The following is an 18,357-nucleotide window of genomic DNA, read 5'->3' on the forward strand; positions in this document are numbered from 1 at the left end:
TTTACTTCCGGATCCCACAGTTACGACAACGGAAGCCGGAAGTGAATTTCTGTGGAGAGACGGGAAGAGCGACCGCGGAACTGGGACTTTCTCGGAGCGACGGGGCCCGAGGAGCGCTCGTGGCCCGCTGCTCCCGCCCTTCTCACATCGGACCGATTCTGCTGAAAGGTGTGGTGCTCTTCCCCGAAGGCAGGGTGCCATCGGTGGGCGCTCCGCCGCCTCCTAGATTTTCCCCGGACGTCCAGGCTTGCCCCTCCTGTTGGGCCCCGGTCCATTTCTGCCACCCGCTGTTAGAGTACTGGCCCAGGCGGGCCGATGCAGGACCCAGGTTACTTTGGAGGAGAGCGGGACTATTTTCGCCTGTCCCTCCTCCGCTGCCACGGAGTCTGACCACACCCATAGTTCGTGGATGACTCTTATAGTTCGGAGACATTTTCTGTTCAAACTTGATTGCATTTGAGGTTGTTTAATTGTTAAAGAAGGCCTCAAATAGAGTTTGGCAGCTAAGTATCTTATCTCATGTGTCTCCGTTTGCTCACTTTTCAAAAACGATTAATGTCTACCCGACCTCATACCGTTTGTGTGACTTGAGGATGAATGGGCCATCCTGGCATGTTGGAAGAACAGCAAGGAAGCCATTATAGCTGGAGCAGAGTGAGTGAGGTACTTGGAGAAGCAGCAGTAGGGGATCAGATAGTACAGGGTCTTGTCGGCCGTTGTAGGCACTTGGGCTTTTACACGGAGGGCAGTGAGGAGCCATGGTAGAGATCTGATTAGAGGAGGAACGTGATTGGAATTACCTTTTAGGCCGATTGCTCTGGCCGAGGTGGGGAGAACAGACTGTAAGGGGCAAGGGTAGGAACAGGGGTGACCTGTTTGGAGATTATTTCAGTAATCCAAGTGAGAGACGATGGTGCTTTGAGCATTTTATTATGAAAAATTACAAAGATGTACAAAAAAAAGTAGGAAGAATCGTGTAGGAAATTCCATGTACCCACCTCCCAGCTTCAAAAATTATCAACTTGTGGCCAATTTTGTTTAATTTATACCTCTTACAATCCTCTCCTGTTACTCTTTTTAATAACAGCTTTATTGAGATATAATTCACATACACAGTTCACCCATTTAAAGTGTACAGTTCAACTGGTTTTTAATATATTCACAGAGTTGTACAACCATAACCACTAATTCCAGAACATTTTTATCACTCCAGAAAGAACCCCTGTACCCTTTAGCTATCACCCCCATCACCCCATTTTCCCCACCTCTAAGCATCCACATTCACGAATCCTTCTGTCTCTATATTTGCCTATTCTGGACCTTTCATATAAATGGAATCATACACTATGTGGTCTTTTGTGAGTTGTTTCTTTTTCTTAACATAATGTTTGCAGGATTCATCCATTTTGTAGCGTGTGAGTGTACCACATTTTGTTTATTCATCAGTTGGTGGACATTTGGGTTGTTTCAACTCTTTAGCTGTTATGAGTAAAGTTGCTATGAGCTTTTGTGTATAGACAGGTATTTTCATTTCTTTTGGGTATATACCTAGGAGTTCCCCCCTTATTTTGAAGTGAATTTCAGACATCATCTGTAAATATTTCAGTATGTATCTATAAGAAAGGACTGAAAAAAACATAGCTACAATACTACTATCACACCTAAAATAGTTAACATTAATTGCTTAGCGCCATCAAATTGATTCTGGGATACATTTTGATAGAATTTCCTGATGGATTAGATGTGAACTGTGAGACAGGAGTCAAGACGGACTCCAAGGTATTTGTCCTGATAACTGGAGGATGGATTTGCCTCAACTGACAAGAAAGAAGGCTGTGGGAACTGGCTTTTGGTGACTGTCAGGAGTGCAGCTTTAGAGAGATTAGTTTTGAGAGTATTCCTAGATTCCAAGTGGAGATGTTGACTTGGATACGTAAGTGTGGAGTTTAGCAAAGAGGTCTAATTTGGGGCATCATCAGCATTAGGGTGGGGGTTAAAGCCATGAGGCTGGATGGACTTAGTACTGGAGGGACTAGACAGAGAAGAGAAGAGAGCCTAGAACAGAGCCCTGGGGCACCACAACATGAAAGGCTGGGTTACTGAGGAGGTTTCCAGTGAGGTCGGAGGAAAACCAGGAGAGTGGGATGTCTTGGAAGCTTAGGGAGGAACCCGTGGTTGGTCAGATGCTGCTGATGAGTTAGTGGTGTGTTCAGTGTGATAGTCAAACGTCCAAGTTTATCTGGTGTTAAAGCCTCCCTCAGCTCAGGCCTCAAAACCTGTATTGAGATTGGCCTCCTACTCCAGGTAGCAAGTCTTCTTGGGCAGGATTAAAGAGGGCTCCAGGCATGGCCTACCTCTCCTCTGGTTCACAAGAGAATGGGGACAGCTCAGTTTGTGTCTCTGCCCCGCTGTCTTAGGCTGTCAGCCAAGCTCCCACTTGCAGATTCTAAAGCAAAAAGTCACATACTAGATGTCCCTTTTGGCCCCTCAGTTCCAGGGAACATTCATCAATTTCTGAGTGGTCTCCTTGAAGCCCCTCTTAGTAGGTGCATTAATTTTCTACGGCTGCTGCAAGAGATTTATTCTTTCCCAGTTCTGGAGGCTGTAAGTATGAAATCAAGTGTGGGCAGGGCCATGCTCCCTCCAGAATCTGTACAGGAGGGTCCTTCCTGCCTCTTCCAGCTTCTGGTGGCTCTCGGCATTCCTTGGACTGTGGCCACATCACTCCAGTCTCTGTCTCCACCTTCATATGCCTTCTCCTCTGTCTGTGTCTCTGCTCTTTTATCTCTTGTAAGGACACTGTCATTGGATTTAGGTCTCGTCCTACTCCAGAAGATCTCTAAAGATCTTTCACCTAATTATATCTGCAAAGACCACTTTTCCAAATAAGGTGACATTCCTAGGTTCTTGGGGTCAGGACATGGACATATCTTGTTGGGGGGCCACCATTCAACCCACTACACTAGGTGAGGGGCCAACACCCTCCACTCCTGCTTGCAGGTGTGTGTGTGGGGTAGGATAGCCAGCGCACTGACACCTCCCTCCAAAAATAATCCTCTCTCTAATTTTCCCCCTTGGCAAAATTCTTAACTTCAGTTTACAGCCCGGAGATAGTTGCTAGGCAGGGTTTATAACTGGTGCTGAACCATGGCCTTTCCAAGTCCCACATGTGGGCCTGCACCTCCCTTTGGAATGGGAGTATGTGTCACTTTGTAGACCAAAAAGCCCATTTTAGCATACTATTACACTCGACAAAGTGCTTAGCATTCTGTGTAAAGCTTGGCCCCAGAATTGCTGCTCACACTACCCCTGTTGTCCTGCAAGTAAACGAATTCTGCACAGGTCTCGTGTGATGCCTGTGTTGCCTTTCTCTCCCAGACCTTGACTTGTTGGATGAGCGGGCCCCCCTGGAAGAGTCAGCCGTGTGAGATGGTGCAGCCCAGCGGTGGCCCGGCCGGGGACCAGGACGTGCTGGGCGAAGAGCCTTCTCTGGGGAAGGCGGCCATGCTCCACCTGCCTTCGGAGCAGGGTGCTCCTGAGACCTTCCAGCGCTGTCTAGAGGAGAATCAAGAGCTCCGAGGTAAGGAGGACAATGGGTGTGTGGGGTAAGAAATCAGGGGACCCAGCCCTGCTGGGGGAAGGCTTATCTTACTCACCTATGCCTAAGTGTTTACTGGGTCTGGGTGTGGGTGTACATCCGAGAGCCAGCTAGTGATTGAAGCTCACCTACCCTCCCTCTTTGTTTCAGGTGGGGTTTCCCTGAAGCACATTGTGAGATGGAGATTAATTTGTAGGAAGTTTATTCACAGTGCTCTGAGGACCAACACTGGGGGAGGGTAGGGGAGGGAAGGACAGGGAGAAAGCAGGGGTGGTTAGAGGGAGAAGCTGGCCTGCAGTGCAGGCCGACCCTACGGGGAGCTCTGGAGCTGGAATGACACTCTAAGTTGTCCCAAGTTTGGCCAACATGGCCAGGCCTTCATATGTCTGCACTGATGAGTCAAGTGCTGGCCAGCCTGGGAAGGGGCATAGCATGGGTCTTCTGGGGAGGGGGTGTGGCCTGCTCTGGGGAAGGCCCACGGGCTGCTTTGGGAAAGGGAGGGGTCCTTGGGTTTTGGCCCTAGGCCAGGGTCGGTGAAGAGACCTCAGCTGAAGGCCACCCTCCAGCAGCCCCTTCCCCTCCTGGTGGCTGGGGGTCCAGTTCTTTCCTGGCCATCCCATCCCTTTCTCCATCACAGCCCCCACTCACCCACCCTCCATGTCCTCACCTGTATCTGGGGCAGCTTCTCCAGGTCCCAGTGGCTGTTGCACTGTGCCCCTCAGGTGGCATAGCTGCCCTTGGGTGTGGCACACTCATGCCTGTCCCTCCCTGCCATGTGACGGTGCCCCACCCTTGTGATCATGCAGGGGGGTGGAGGTGGGGGGTGGGAGGGGGGCTCCAGTTTTGGCCCGCTTGTCCTTTGTATGTACGAATGGCCCTGGGTGCCCAGGTGGCACCCCTAGCTTCTAATTCAGTGAAGCTCTGTTTCTGCTATGGGGACCTTCTAGACTGCTGAGCCCAGAGCCACAGGGAAGGGTGGCACAGACTCCCCAGATGGGTCCCGGGAAGTGATGGGGCACACGTCCCCATTTGCTTTATCCCTTGGTGCCTGTTGGGAACTTAGGGCTTAGAAAGGTCACAGTCCCCGTGTGCACCACACCCTGGAGGACAAAGCCTCGTCCTTGCAGAAATGACCCCCAAGCCAGCATCTTAGTTGTTTTCATTCAGCCGTCCACTACCCTAGTGGACTGGTGGGTTGGCATGGGACACAACTAGTGGAGGCCACAGTCACAAGGCCACTCCCCCACTTCCTTTGCTAGATAGTGTGTCCCCTGGTGTGACAGGCTTTTAAATGGGGCCCAGTGCTGACAAGTCACGTGCTCTGTAAACCTCCGAGAGGTGCTGGCTGAGGCCCTGCAGTCAGGAACCAAACCCATGCCTGGAGTGTGTGTCTCTTCTTCCTGTCAAGCTGAATCAACTTCCCTTCCAGGATGGAAGGGGCCCAGTGCAGCCAACTTGCCCCCGAGGGGCGGTGTGGTGTCCTGGGGGCCTCACCTGCTTTGGAGACAGCCCTGCTTCGAGCACTCAGAGCTGACAAGACCTGCCCGCCTCTAGGGCAGAGTCTTCCACCCCAGCACTCAGACATGTAGGGGCTGTCCTGAGCACTGCAGGGTATGAAGCAGCATCTCGGGCCTCTATCCACCAGACGCCAGCAGCACCCCTCCTGTTATGACTACCAGCAGTGACTCCAGAGGTTGTCAAGTATCTGGCTGTGTTGGGGCCACATGGAGCTGGCAGCCTAGTTGGGGGTAGGGAGACAGCTCACCCTCCACAGCCATGTGTATGCCGTCTGCTCATTCCCAGGAGAGCACTCTGGCAAGGGGGATGGGGGTGAGGGAGTGGCAGGCCATCAGTGCAGGGAACAGAGTACCCCTAGTTCCCCACCCCTGGCCCCGGGAGCTCAGGCTCCAGTGGCAAGTAGGGTCCTCGAGGCCACATGGCTTCCACCTCTACTGCCTGACCTGCACTCCTGCAACAGGTTGGCTTCACACATTTCTGCTAAACAAGTGCTGTATGTGAGGCCCTGGGCCAAACCCCTGGGGTCCTGAAGGTGTCTGCTCCCCTCGATGCTCATGATTGTATCTATGGAGGAGGGAGTGGAAGGGGGGGACATAGACTTTGCTTGGAATAGTTTGGGGGGATCTATGGAAGAAGTTGCATGTACTGAGTGTAGGAGTCCTTTTATGTGACATGTGTAGGAGAGGAGAGTCCAGAGAGAGAAACAGATGAATGGTGGCCAGGGGCTGGGGACAGTGGGGGAGTGACTGCCAGTGGGTATGGGGTTTCTTTTGGGGGTGATGGCAATGTTCTGGAACTAGATTGAGGTGATGGGTACACAGCTTTGTGATTGCATTAAAAGTGCTGAATGACTATATACAGTTAACCCTTGAACAACACAGGGGTTAGGGGTGCTGACCCCCTGCCCACCACCATGCAGTTGAAAATCTGTGAATAACTTGACTCACCAAATCTTGAACTACAGTCTTCCCTCGATATCCGCGGTAATTGAGTCCAGGACTCCTCCCACCCTCATGTTAAAATCTGCGGATGCTCGTCTCTCATATAAAATGACAGAACAACGCATACAGTCTGCCCTCTGCATCCTCAGATTCCCAACCATGGATCAAAAATATCATTTTCAGTCTGAGGGTGGTTGTATCTACGATGCAAAACCCAGGGCCTACTGTACATTTATTGAAAAAAATCCACGTGTAAGTGGACCTGAGCAGTTCAAACCCATGTTGGTCAAGGGTCAACTGTACTGCAAAATAGTTAAAACAATGAATTTGATGTTATATGAATTTTAGCTCAACCAAAAAAAGGAGTTGTACGTGAGCTTTAAGTGACGCTGATGTGTTCAGTATTTTGTTGGAGAAATGTCGGGCCTGTGATTAGCATCACTGATTTTGAAGTGTTTCACGACATAAAAGTGAGTAATGCAAAGCCACCTCGCTGCGTGAGAGGCTGCATGGTATTATGGGAGAGCACTGTGGCGGGCCCAAGGAGGAGCTGGCAGGCTGGCGGCCAGGGCTCATGTCCCCTCTGCTGTGTCTTCTGCCAGATGCCATCCGGCAGAGCAACCAGATGCTGCGGGAGTGCTGTGAGGAGCTGCAGCGTTTCCAAGGCAGCCAGAGGGAGGAGAAGGAATTCCTCATGCAGAGGTTCCAGGAGGCCAGGAGACTGGTAGAGAGACTGAGTCTGGAGAAGCTCGACCTGAGGAGGCAGAGGGAGCAGGCCCTGCAGGAGGTGGAGCACCTGAAGAGATGCCAGCAGGTAGGCAAGGGGGCGGGGAAGGCCCTTTCCCAGCAGCAGGTGAGCTGCGGGGTCTGGCCACCTGTGCCACTAGCCACCTGTGCCACTAGCCACCTGTGCCCTGAAACCCCACAGGGATGTCAGTGCTACGAGAGGGAACCTGTGGTCGGGGGTCCCCTAGAGCTCCGTCACAAGTGGTGGTTACTGTGGAGGGGTTACTGCCAAGGGGTCGGGGATTCAGGGAACTGAGTCTCAACCTTGGGCTGGAGCAGCCCGAGGTCAGGGGGAACCTGAGTCCATATGGTTTGAGGCTGGAGACCAGGCAGTGCAGATTTGGACAACTCTTGAATGTTGCCCGTGGTGGAGGTCTTCTAGAAACAGTGGCAGTCCATCTCACCTTGTAGTGGCCCAGGGCCTGTGGAACGGAGCATGTACTTTTGTCGCTGTCTCTTCATGTCGCATCCCTTGGCATCTAGTGTCAGAGAGGCTGAAAGTCCTGCAGGGCTCACCCTCACGGCCTGGCCGTCAGCCTAATGAGACTTGAGGCCACTCTGTGCTCTTGTGTCCCCGGGTTTTATCGTGCCCTGTCTGCAGAGATGAGGAGGGGCTTGGGAGTATGGGCTCATGGGACTCGATCCCTTTCCACTGCCTTACTTGCCTTGCTGGGGTCGGGAAACTTCTGGAGGTGAGGTGAATAGGGGTGCCAGGAGCAGGAGAGCAGCCTTTAAGCTGACACGTCTCAGCACTTGCAGGGTGCCCCAGGGTTGGGGGTCACCGGGGGTGAGCAGCTGGTGAGAAAGCATTGCTGACAGGAAGTGGCTTTTTTTCAAGCAGCAGATGGCCGAGGACAAGGCCTCAGTGAAAGCCCAGGTGACGTCCTTGCTAGGGGAGCTCCAGGAAAGCCAGAGTCGCTTGGAGGCTGCCACCAAGGAGCGGCAGGCTTTGGAGGGCAGGTGAGTGGCGGGGGAATGCCCACCCTGGAGGCCACTGTCACGATGCCTGAGAAAATGAGGCTGTTTAGGAGCCTCCAGGGGTTCCTCTGTGAGGATGGACTGGAGGATGCAGTGTGTGACACACGGGGCCTTGGGACAGGTGTTTGGAGGAGCTTTGGGCCAGGCGTCTGGGACCTGGGTTGGAGCAGCACTTCTGGGCTCTCTGACCTTTTGCTAGAGTTCGGATTATTTCCTTGGGGAGTATTTGTGAGGGGCAAGAGCACGCCCGTGGTCCACAGTGAGTCTCTGGAAGCACTCCCACTGCCCTCAGGGCTGAGGTTGAATACAGGGACAGGGCACACACCAGGACCCGCGAGGACAGAGGACACAGGTCAGGGGTGGAGAACCCCAGGCCTTAGCTTCCATCTCTCCCTCCCTCCCTCCTTTGAGGGGACCGCAGAGCACTCTCCCCTCTTCAGCAGTGAAAAATGCACCACTGCACACCCAGGGAACCCATTCGGCACCCAGTGCACCCCAGCTTTTATTGGGGGCTGGTCACGGTGGGCCCCCTGTGCCAGGCACACACCAAATTTCCCACCTCCCAGAAGAAAGCAGGAGCTCCACAGAAACTGCCCGGTGCTACCTGAGGGCCAACCCTGCAAGTGGCCCTTCCGAAGCTGGCTGCCTCAGGCCTGCCAATCGCTCTTTTCTGCAAAGGGGGTTCCTGTAAGTGGCGTCATTGGGTTAGAGGGCACGGGTATTTGTGGGGTTCCTGTGCTGTCCAGCTGCTGCCATCCAGAAAGACAGGTCCAGCTGCCACGAGTGGCCCCTGCTCTCCCAGCGCAGGTGATCAGGGTACATTGGGCGCTGTCAGGGACGCCTTCCTGAGGGAGACCAGAGAAGCAGGCAGGAGTTTTCCCCTCCCATTATCAGAGCAATGTGGGAGACTGAACACGCTTCCATCTAGAAATCACACAAGATGAAAGGCATTGGTCGGAAGGCTGAGCCTCGTTGCCTCTGGATCGTCACATTCTCGTGTCCTCCCCTATATGCTCTTCTGTATCTCCAGGTTTCTAAAACCACATGTGTTATTTTTGGGACAGTTTGGTGTCTTTCCTGCCTGTCTGTTTTCTGTGCACATAAAAAGAAGCTGCTGGAGGCATTATGCTGTCAGTGCAGTCTGGCAGCTGACTGGGGTCAGTGAACCACGCTGCAGGGGTGTTTACTCTGGTAACTGTAGGCCCTGGGACAGCTCTTTTCCTGTTCCTCTCCATTGTGGTCAAGCATAGAAATGCTGAGCTGGACAGCTCAGGGCACGAAGCCTTGCTTGCATCTCAGGTCATTTGGTGTGGCCATCTAAACAGCTTTAAACTTCATACACATGGCTGCCCTCTGAGCCCCTCCTCTTGTGCCAGGGTCCCTGGCAGGCAGCAGTTCCACCTGGTAATGACTATGACTGTGCCTACCTTTGGTCTGATCACAGATGGAAATGCATGTTCAATAGATTGGGCAGATGTAGAGAAACAGACCAGTGAAAACCCCCTGGAACCTCCCCCCCACTCAGAAACACCCACCGTTGCCCTCGCAGTGGGCACCAGGGAAGGCCTCGGGACAGGATGACATGGCTGGAGCCTGGAACTGGAGATATAGGGAGCTGTGTGGAGATGGGAGACTGGGGCCCCGGGGGCAATACAGGGCCGGGATCAGAAGATGGGCTGTGGGGGGATCCAGGGGAGAAGAGATGAGCTGTTACAGCAGGAGCGTAGAGAGAAAGAGGGATTCTCTGCCAAGACCATTGCTGTCTCCCAGGCAGGCAGGTGGGAGGCTCTCCTTACAGGTATGAACATTTGGGACTCCAGATGAGACATGGAGGTGGGCTGCCATCGCCTTGCCACTTCTAGAACAGTGCCTGGGAGGGGAAGTTGCCTGAGCACACTGACCCTGCTTCCCCTTCTAGTTGCCCCACCCCACCTGTCACCTTACTCCCCCCACACCTTCTGGAAAGGCTTATCTTTGCTGGCTGCCTCTATTTCTTCTCCTCCCAGTCTCTCCTGATACCTCCACTGAGATTTCTCTGGCGGGGGAGGAGGACAGCACTCACTGGTGGGAACCCAATGGGCGGTTCCTGGGGATCCCTGTCCCCTGGCTCCAGTAGTGCTCTCTTCTGAGATCGCCACCTTCACCTTTGAAGGGGTTTCCGGAGCAGGTGTCATGGGCCAGAAACCAAGTCCCAGGTCTCCTGGCCACCCGGCACATGGTTGTCTGCCTGGCCCCTGCATTGACATAAACATGTCGCTCCAACCTGTCACCATGCAGTTGTCCCTGTCTCCAGTGATGGAACTGCCCCCTTCCTCCCTGTGTGGGCTCTGCATTGACAGGCTGTGCTAAAGCATGCCCCCTACTGCGCCCTGTTCCCAGAGCTCATCTCCTCCCTGCAGACTGTAGGTCTTCTAGTGCTCTCTGGGCTTCCACCTTCTGCCGGCAGTCCTTGTCAGCACAGCAGGGATCCTGTGAGCACCGTGCTCCTGTGCTCCTGACCGTGACCTCCCCCTTCCCTGTGCCAGGGCCCGGGCAGCCAGTGAGCAGGCCCGGCAGCTGGAGAGCGAGCGGGAGGCGCTGCAGCAACAGCACAACGTGCAGGTGGACCAGCTGCGCATGCAGACCCAGAGCATGGAGGCTGCCCTGCGCATGGAACGCCAGGCTGCCTCGGAGGAGAAGTGAGTGGGTGCAGGCTTGGGATGGGCAGGACCAGAGGGTCGTCACCAGCTTTCTGTCTTCGGAAGAGCCCTGTTCGGGATTGGCAGTGGCCGAGGGCCGGGTTTGGTCCCTTACCAATGGCAGCCCCAGGTGATCCATCTTTGATAGTATCACTTGCTCCCTTCTCCAGTCCACGTTCAGACTCCCCCGTCAGGCCCCCGTGTTAATAGCACCCAGCCCAGGATCTTGCCTTCCTTTTGTTGGTGTGTCTTTTGCGTCTCCATGAACCTAGAATGGTCCTGCCACTCTGTTTTCCATGAAGTTGACTTTTTTGAAGAGTGCAGGGCAGTTACATTTTATTACAAACATTTCTTTTCATATTCAAAACAATGTTAGCTTTAAGGAAAGCAATACGGAGGCCGGCCGAGTGGCTCAGTTGGTTAAGAGCTCGCTCAAGAGTTTGAGCTCTGAGCAACAGTGGTTCGAGTCCAGCCCGAGCTGAGCAGCCGCTGAGCTGCCAACAGGTAGCAGGATGGCTCAGCTAAAAAACAAAAAAAAAACAAAACAAAACAAAGGAAAGCAATACTTACCTAGTTAGCCAAGCGTGCCTCGGAGCTGATGTCCTTCAAGGCACAAATGCTCCCTGAAAGCCCCATTCAGTTGGGTGGATGTGACAAAAAGGAAGAGAGAGGAGTTGGATGCAGGACAAGTTGTGGCTGGTCCAGGACAAGGTGGTGTCCCCAGCAAAAGCTCCTTTTTCTTAGGCGGAAGCTGGCCCAGCTACAGGTGGCCTATCACCAGCTCTTCCAAGAGTATGACAATCACATCAAGAGCAGTATGGTGAGCAGTGAGCGAAACCGAGTGAGTATGGCGGGGAGGTCCCCGGGACTGCCTACGGGACTGCCTTGGTTCCTCTCCCATGGGGCCTGCTCTCCCAAATTCGGGGACATTGGAATTCAACGCCCTACGTAAAGATTAGACAGAATTGGCTTTTGGAAGGGAGACTTAACTTGTCCTAGAGTTTCATTAAGGCTGCAGTGTGATGGCTTAGGGCAGGCAGATAGGGATACTTGGGCTGTTGCTTGCTGCCTATGGTGGACTGGGCTGGGCCTCTGGATGCCCCCTCCACAGGCTGGCTCCTCTGGCCAGCCATCACCAACCACTTCGGCTCCTGGCTCGGATTTCCCCAGGAACCTTTCCATCCCAGTGTTGAAATCGGCTGAGAGCCCTTTTCTAGTTCATCCTCATCAGACCTGTCTGTAGTGGGTTCAGTTTCTAGTGCTCACATTTTAAGAAGGATGTTGTCAAACATGAAGGTATCTAGAGGTGACTTCTAAGAGTAAAGCCTGAAACTGGGTTACACAGGAAGAGTTAATCACAAAACTGTGGCCCTTTGATCTCTAGAGGGAAGGCTTGGTGGTGGTGGTGGTGGTGTGTGTGTGTAATGTCTGTGTATGCATCTGTGTGTGTGCCTATGTATTTGTAATGTGTCTGAGTGCATCTGTGTGTGTGTGTGTGTGTGTGTGTGTGTGTGTGTGTGTGGTATCTGTGAGGGACCAGCAGACCTATGACCAGGTGGCAGAGTAGAAGGATCAGTGGGTCTCGGCTTCATGGGCACATGATGGAGGGTTAGTTCGGGAGACCAGCTCAGCATGAGTGGGCGGCCTCTGGAGGGAGTGAGGCCCTGTCCTTCGAAGAACTGGAGGAGGGTGGTCCAGCTGGGGATTTTGGGACAGGAATATCGATCTGGGTGGGTGGTGTGCCAGATGACCTCAGAGGTCCTGTCCAGCCTCCACCTTTCCTATGCCCTGCACACACTGACATCCTGTGGTTGGCATCGCCCCGGCACGGCCCAGCTTGGGCTGATCTTTTGTTCCTGTTGGTTCTGCTTGCCTGAAGCAGCAGCCGGCCTGGGGGTGCCATGACCCCTGCTCTGGGCGGGCTTGGGCTCCATCAGCTCCCTGTTGCCCATCTCTAGGGAATGCAGTTGGAAGATCTCAAGCAGCAACTTCAGCAGGCCGAGGAGGCCCTGGTGGCCAAACAGGAAGTGATTGACAAGCTGAAGGAAGAGGCTGAGCAGCACAAGATTGTGATGGAGACCGTTCCGGTGCTGAAGGCCCAGGTGAGGGCTCTCCTCTGTGGCTTGCGTGCAGCTGAGCAGACCAGGCCCTCTAGCCTGGGATCTGGCTTGACTCTGGAGTCATTTTGCAGTGGCATCTCAGGAGCTCTTGGAGCCCCTCACAACTGTTCCTTGACCACTCAGTCCCCTTGTGGTGACTCTGTGCCATGGGCTGTGGGAGGGCAGGACGGGCTCTGCCTTGCCCCCCTGGTGCTAGGCATGGAGTATCCAATGAGTGGCTGATGGGTGGCGGGCACGTCTCCCTCTCTTGGCTTTGCCAGGCGGATATCTACAAGACGGACTTCCAGGCTGAGAGGGAGGCCCGGGAGAAGTTGGCCGAGAAGAAGGAGCTCCTGCAGGAACAGCTGGAGCAGCTGCAGCGGGACTATAGCAGGCTGAAGGCCAGCTGTCAGGAGTCAGCCAGGTGGGCCTTGGAGCGCATGCCCCACGTGGAGGGGCGCTGGGTGCTGGGGGGGTCCAGGAGTACGTGCAGGACACTAGGTGCTCCTGACTTGTCAGGGTAGGGTGAGCTGGCCCTGCATCTCCCCTCCTGGCGCCTACATCCTTCTTTGTATGCCCTCCCGGAGCTTGGCTCCCATGTACTGATTGGATAGTTTTTCTTTTCAAAGGATTGAAGACATGAGGAAGCGGCACGTAGAGGTCTCCCAACCCCCCTTGGCCCCTGCCTCAGGTGAGCGAGCTGCAGGAGGAGGGGCAGGGGAGGGCAGGGTGCTGGCACCGAGTGAATGGAGCCTGGGCCATGGGAGCTCACATTGGCATCCCCTCGTTGGTACTCCCCTCCCCCCGACCAGGGGCTGAGGGAAGGAACTAGCAGTGCTGACCCTGGTAGTTGGATCTGATGGTCTCGAGTCTCGCTACTTTCTGTCCCCTCCCCTCCCTGCAGGTGGTGCCATAACCAGAGCCTGTTCTCTTTCCCCAGCTCACCACTCTTTTCACCTGGCCCTGCCTAGCCAGAGGAGAAGCCCCCCCGAGGAGCCGCCTGACTTCTGTTGCCCCAAGTGCCAGTACCAGGCTCCTGATATGGACACCCTGCAGATTCACGTTATGGAGTGCATCGAGTAGGGCCACCTGCCGATGACCAGCCTAGGACAGTGCGATCTGCTTTCCTCTCCCATCTGCCCAGTCCTGGATTACGGGCTAGGTGACAAAGAGCGGGCTACTTATCTGAGCCCTAAGAGCTAGCTGTAGGGCCTTACGCTTCAGCTCCCCCGTCTGCTGGTTCGCCTCTTTTAGGGTACACAGAGCCCCAGCTAGGCCTTGTGCTGTGCTCTTTTCATTCGTTCTGTGTGTTTGAACTACTTGCCTCTGGGGGTCCCGCTTCTTCCACCTCCACTGGGGAAGTCAGGAATCAGGGCCAGGTCTCTTCAGAGAGAACGGCTTCCCAGGCTGAGAAGGGAGGGGCCCTTCCTTCCAGCCCAGCTCCAGCACACCATGGCATCGTCATGCTCTTGGGACACTGGGAGGCTGCACCACGGCATGTGGCTTTATTGCCCATCTTCTTGTCATAAGTAATGCCGCAGTGAAAACCCACGTGCGTCACTCATGTGTGTCTTTGGGTTGGATTCTTAGAAGCGGCAGCACTGAGCATCCGCAAACAGGGTAGATGGTGCTGATGCCCCCCCAGTGCGGTTTCCTGCTGTCCCCTCATTCCCCACAGCCTTGCCCCGGTGAGGGTTGTCCAACCTGTGGGCTCTTGCTATCTGCCAGGCATGCAGGTCTCTGTTAAGAGTGGGCTTGAGCATCTCTCAGCGCTTCAGGGGGCCTTTTCAATTGTGGCGTGAATGGCTTGTTTGTATTTTTGCCCACTTACCTCTTGGGCAGGTAGTCTTTTGTTCCTTGCTTTGCAGGAGCTCTTTGGTCAGTAGTGAAATCAGCCCTTTTGTGTGAGGGAAGTTGCGACGATCTTTTCCTGCGGTGACTGTACTAGCATGTTCTGGACTTCGAGTTGGCTACCTTTGTGTAGTCGCATTTCCCCACCTTCCCTCCACTGCTTTGGGTGTGGACTTGTGACTACCTAGTGGTCTGATGGGAGGATGCTTCTCACAAGTATGCTGCTGCTTTCTTTTCCCCAATGCCACAGCCTGCCCTTCTCCTCCCCAGGAGCATTGCCGCCCAGTGTGAGTGGTGGTGGCTGTTTCATCACATTCCAGAAGTCTGTGATGCTGTGCCCTGCACCAGCCCCCAATGCTCTGGCCTTGTGAAAGGAAACCACTTGGCAATGACTGGCAGATTAGGAGCACCAGAGGACTCTTCCTGGCTGTTTTGCAAGATTGTGAATATTTTCTGGGATGTCAAAGCCACAGGCATTAACCCTGTGATGTTGTAAAGAAAAGACGTTAGAAGTAGAGGAAGAATACGCATCATTTCCTCCTTGGTGCCCTGGCTCTTGCCCCTGCCCTCTTCCAAGCTGCCTGGGCTAGGAATGGGATGTTGGGAATCCACCCCTGGGCTTTTCTGCTACTTGGCAGTGAGAGGAAGCCTAGTGCAGGTAGACAGCCAGCAGCCCATTATGCAAATAAGCCTGGATTTGAGCGTTCCTTGGCATCTGCAGGGCTGGGAGAGACTTTTCCGATTCCTGAAGCCCAGGTGTCTAATCTCAGGTGGTACTTGGGGGAAGCGTCAGAGGCCCAGTCGGGTTCCCCACCCCTGGGTGCTGCATGTTGATCCTAATCTTGCAGTTTTTCTCAAGAGCACTTTTAGTTTTGGGGGGGATGTGTTGGTTTCCCCTGGCTGCTGTCAGAGAGTACCACAAACTTGGTGGCTTAGAATACCAGGGATTCATTGTTTCCAAGTTCTGGAGGCCAGCTGTGTGAAATCGAGCTGTGGGCAGGGTTGGTTCTCTTTGGCGGCTCTGAGGGAGAGTCAGTTCCAGGCCACCATCCCAGCTTCTGGTGGTGGCCCTTGGTGTCTCTTGGCTGGTAGACACATCACTCCACTCTCTGCCTCCATGGTTACATGGCCTCTTCATCTGACCATGTCTTCCATTCTGTCTCTTCTAAGGACAGCAGTCATTGGATCACCTGTGCTATCCATGATGATCTCATCTTGAGATCCTTACCCTCATTACCTCCACAAAGACCCTTCTTCCAGATAAGGTCCCATTCACAAGTCCTAGGGATAGGGATGTGTTCATATCTTTTGGGAGCACCGTTCAACCCAGTATGGGGCATCTTCTGGAGGCCACAGATTGGGACAGATACAGTCACAGACAGGTGTCTCTAGGACCTGCAGCTTTGTTAGAGGGCATGTTCTCCAGGGTGATGGTGGCTGCTGGGCTGCAGAGGCCTATGGTACTCTGTGGTGAGGAAAGCTGGAGTTTGTTGTGGGGCAGGTCCTTGCAGGTACAGGGACTGTTGTTCCTTAGAACATCTCGTCTCCAGCTGGACACCACTGCTGGGTTCAGTGGATGTGGGCGGGAGAAGGGGGTAGGCTGCAGTAGGATGGCACTTTTAGGCCACCTGCACCCTGGGTGTTGGCTGCTGGCTGGGTAGGGACAGGCCTCACCTTTCTAAGAGGGTGAACAAAGGCACATAGGAGCCCTTCTCTGACCAGCTCCCTCTTCTGAAATGAGATTGAAAGAAGGTGAGACCTAGCTGCAGTGAGAGAGGTGGACATTCTCTTCCTCGGGAACTTCCGTCGGGCTCTGGCGGTGGCCCCAGGCAAGCCACACAGCAGTGGCAGCAGCTGGGAGCTTTGCAGACATTCCTGCCTGGGACCTGGACCAAGGTCTGGTCTGGGCAGTAGCTGGGTACTGCTGCTCTTTTGGACCTTCCCTTCTGCCTCCTTCCTTCTGTAGGGCCGACTGTGCATTTGACACCAAGGATTTTAAACCAGGCCGTTTGCCCGGAAGTGAGGGATTCTGCTTTCTTCCGTTCTGGCTTTACTTAGGTTGGGCTTCTGGAACAAGTGGTTGGATTCCTCCTGTAAGGGAAGCGGCCTGCCTCCCTTATTAGCTGTTGCCCTTTGATGTTCACGACCCTGGGTCTGGGATGTAGAGAGAGACAGCTGGAAGCATACCCTGCCAGAACCTTTGTTCTGTGTTGCTCACACACACACACCCTATGTTACTGCTGCTCGATGCTCAAGAGAAATCCAGATGGCCAGTAATATAAGCACAATAAGAAAGCCTTTCTCCTTTAAAAGTGACTAAAACAATACAGACTCAACCTAAACAGAAAGTGATTTCAAATTGTAACAAATGAAGACTTCTGATGCCCTGCTAGCAAGGTGCAGGGGACAGGCCGTGATGCCACCTCTCCTGTGTGGACCGGTTGGTGCAATGGAACAAGCACTTAGGAAGCGTCCTCAGCCTGTTTAACAGACATTCGGGACACATGATGACTTTGCCCTTGTAGAGGCGCGTGCTCCACCATCATTTGTAGCTGCTCAAGGTCACAGTGAAAGAAGAGACTGCACTTCCAGACAGCGTGGGCTTGTGCAGCCAGCACTGTGAACATGTCACTCGGAACATGCTCTATAGCATGTTGGTGTGAAAAAACCAGTAGACAAAATTATGTATCAAGTGTGACTCCAAGAAAAAAGTAAAAGCTGCAGGTGCACAACCTGCTACCATTTGGGTGGGAAAATGGTATTGTCATTGTACTTTGCAAAAGAAAAAGGCCCTTTCTCTTAGAGATACAAACTGCAGTATTTATGGATGAAATTATATGATGCTTTATTAAGTGAGTTGTGAGAGCCTTCGCAATTCTTATATTCTCTGTAAAAGTTGGTAGAACATTAGGAATATCTGCTCTTTGAATGCTTGGTAAAACTGCTTAGACCGAATGTATTCCATGTGGGTGAGGGTAGATTTTAAAGCACTGTTTCAATTTCCTTAAAGTATACAGTTGTGCTCAGGTTTTTTAATTTCTTGAGTAAGTTATATTTTCCTAGCACAATGTCCAGTTAATCACTTCAAATTTACTGCAGTGATTTTATCTTATCATTTAAAAAATCTCTTGCTACATGTGTATGATTCATTTTTCCACTTCTAACATTTCTACTCATATAACTTTTTAAAATCAATCTTTCCCGAAGTTTGCCTAGTTTTTCTCTATTCAAACATGTGTGGGAAATCCTTTTAAAAATATTCCTTAATTTCTTTTTAAAGATTTTATTGGGGAATTGGGGGAGGGGAACAGCGTTGGGAAATCTGGGAAGGGGAACAGACAGCTTGCTGTCCTTTTGTTCTTCAGTCTAGTTGTGGAGGACGTTGCTTCACTGACCCATGTTGGTTTATTATTGCACTCTTCCCAGGTGAGGCAGATCGGCCGCCGGCCATTGGACACTCACGGTGGCTCTTGGCAGCTCAAATGGTCTGCGGCCGCTCACGCTGGCTGTCAGCCACTCAACGGTAGCTTATTGCAGCCCCACTGCAGCCTATGCTGTCGCCGGCGACTCAAGGCAGCCCAGCTCCAGGTTGAACTGTTGTTCACCATCTTAGCTGTAGAGGGCAGAGCATCACTGGCCCTAATGTGGAATCTGAACTGGGGCCCTGCTGCTCAGAGCTGGTGTCCCAAGCCAATTCTTAACCAACACGCCACTCGGCCAGCCCCTTAATTTCTTAATTCAAACATTAATTTTCTTAATTCTCATATTTTCATCTCTCTTCCATCTAATTTATCTGGCTTTACTCAGCTCTTTTTTGATGATGTATAGACTTGGAGGCTTAGCTCATTGCTTTTTACTCACTGTTTGTTTGCTTATTTACTCTAAGCCTTCAAAACTTTAAATTCACC

The 18,357-nt window shown here is 53.0% G+C and overlaps 1 protein-coding gene across 4 annotated transcripts; it reads left to right on the plus strand.

Moving 5' to 3' along the window:
• The first annotated feature begins 24 nt into the window (after positions 1-24).
• Positions 25-17,655, plus strand: IKBKG (inhibitor of nuclear factor kappa B kinase regulatory subunit gamma). Of its 4 annotated transcripts, none has more exons than XM_019633674.1 (10): positions 25-168; positions 3,379-3,580; positions 6,660-6,871; positions 7,685-7,803; positions 10,347-10,499; positions 11,244-11,340; positions 12,458-12,601; positions 12,880-13,022; positions 13,228-13,289; positions 13,539-17,655. In XM_019633674.1, exons 2-10 carry the CDS (start codon positions 3,394-3,396, stop codon positions 13,679-13,681), a joined length of 1,260 nt encoding a protein of 419 aa, XP_019489219.1. In that variant the 5' UTR covers positions 25-168; positions 3,379-3,393; the 3' UTR covers positions 13,682-17,655. The 4 variants fall into 4 exon arrangements, with proteins under 4 accessions (XP_019489219.1, XP_019489220.1, XP_019489218.1 ...); XM_019633675.1 differs by having other exon boundaries at positions 44-168; positions 7,682-7,803; positions 11,244-11,319; XM_019633673.1 differs by having other exon boundaries at positions 45-168; positions 7,682-7,803.
• Positions 17,656-18,357: the final 702 nt, after the last annotated feature.

The sequence above is a fragment of the Hipposideros armiger genome, unplaced genomic scaffold (assembly GCF_001890085.2).
Source record: "Hipposideros armiger isolate ML-2016 unplaced genomic scaffold, ASM189008v1 scaffold_1368, whole genome shotgun sequence".
NCBI classification, from domain to species: Eukaryota; Metazoa; Chordata; class Mammalia; order Chiroptera; family Hipposideridae; genus Hipposideros; species Hipposideros armiger.

Excerpts from the sequence above, each read along its gene's own strand:
- IKBKG (XM_019633673.1), top strand. The coding sequence starts at position 3,394 with ATGAGCGGGCCCCCCTGGAAGAGTCAGCCGTGTGAGATGGTGCAGCCC. Across the intron at positions 3,581-6,659 it reads GGAGAATCAAGAGCTCCGAG|ATGCCATCCGGCAGAGCAAC; the intron begins GTAAGGAGGACA and ends GTCTTCTGCCAG. Across the intron at positions 13,023-13,227 it reads AGCTGTCAGGAGTCAGCCAG|GATTGAAGACATGAGGAAGC; the intron begins GTGGGCCTTGGA and ends TTCTTTTCAAAG.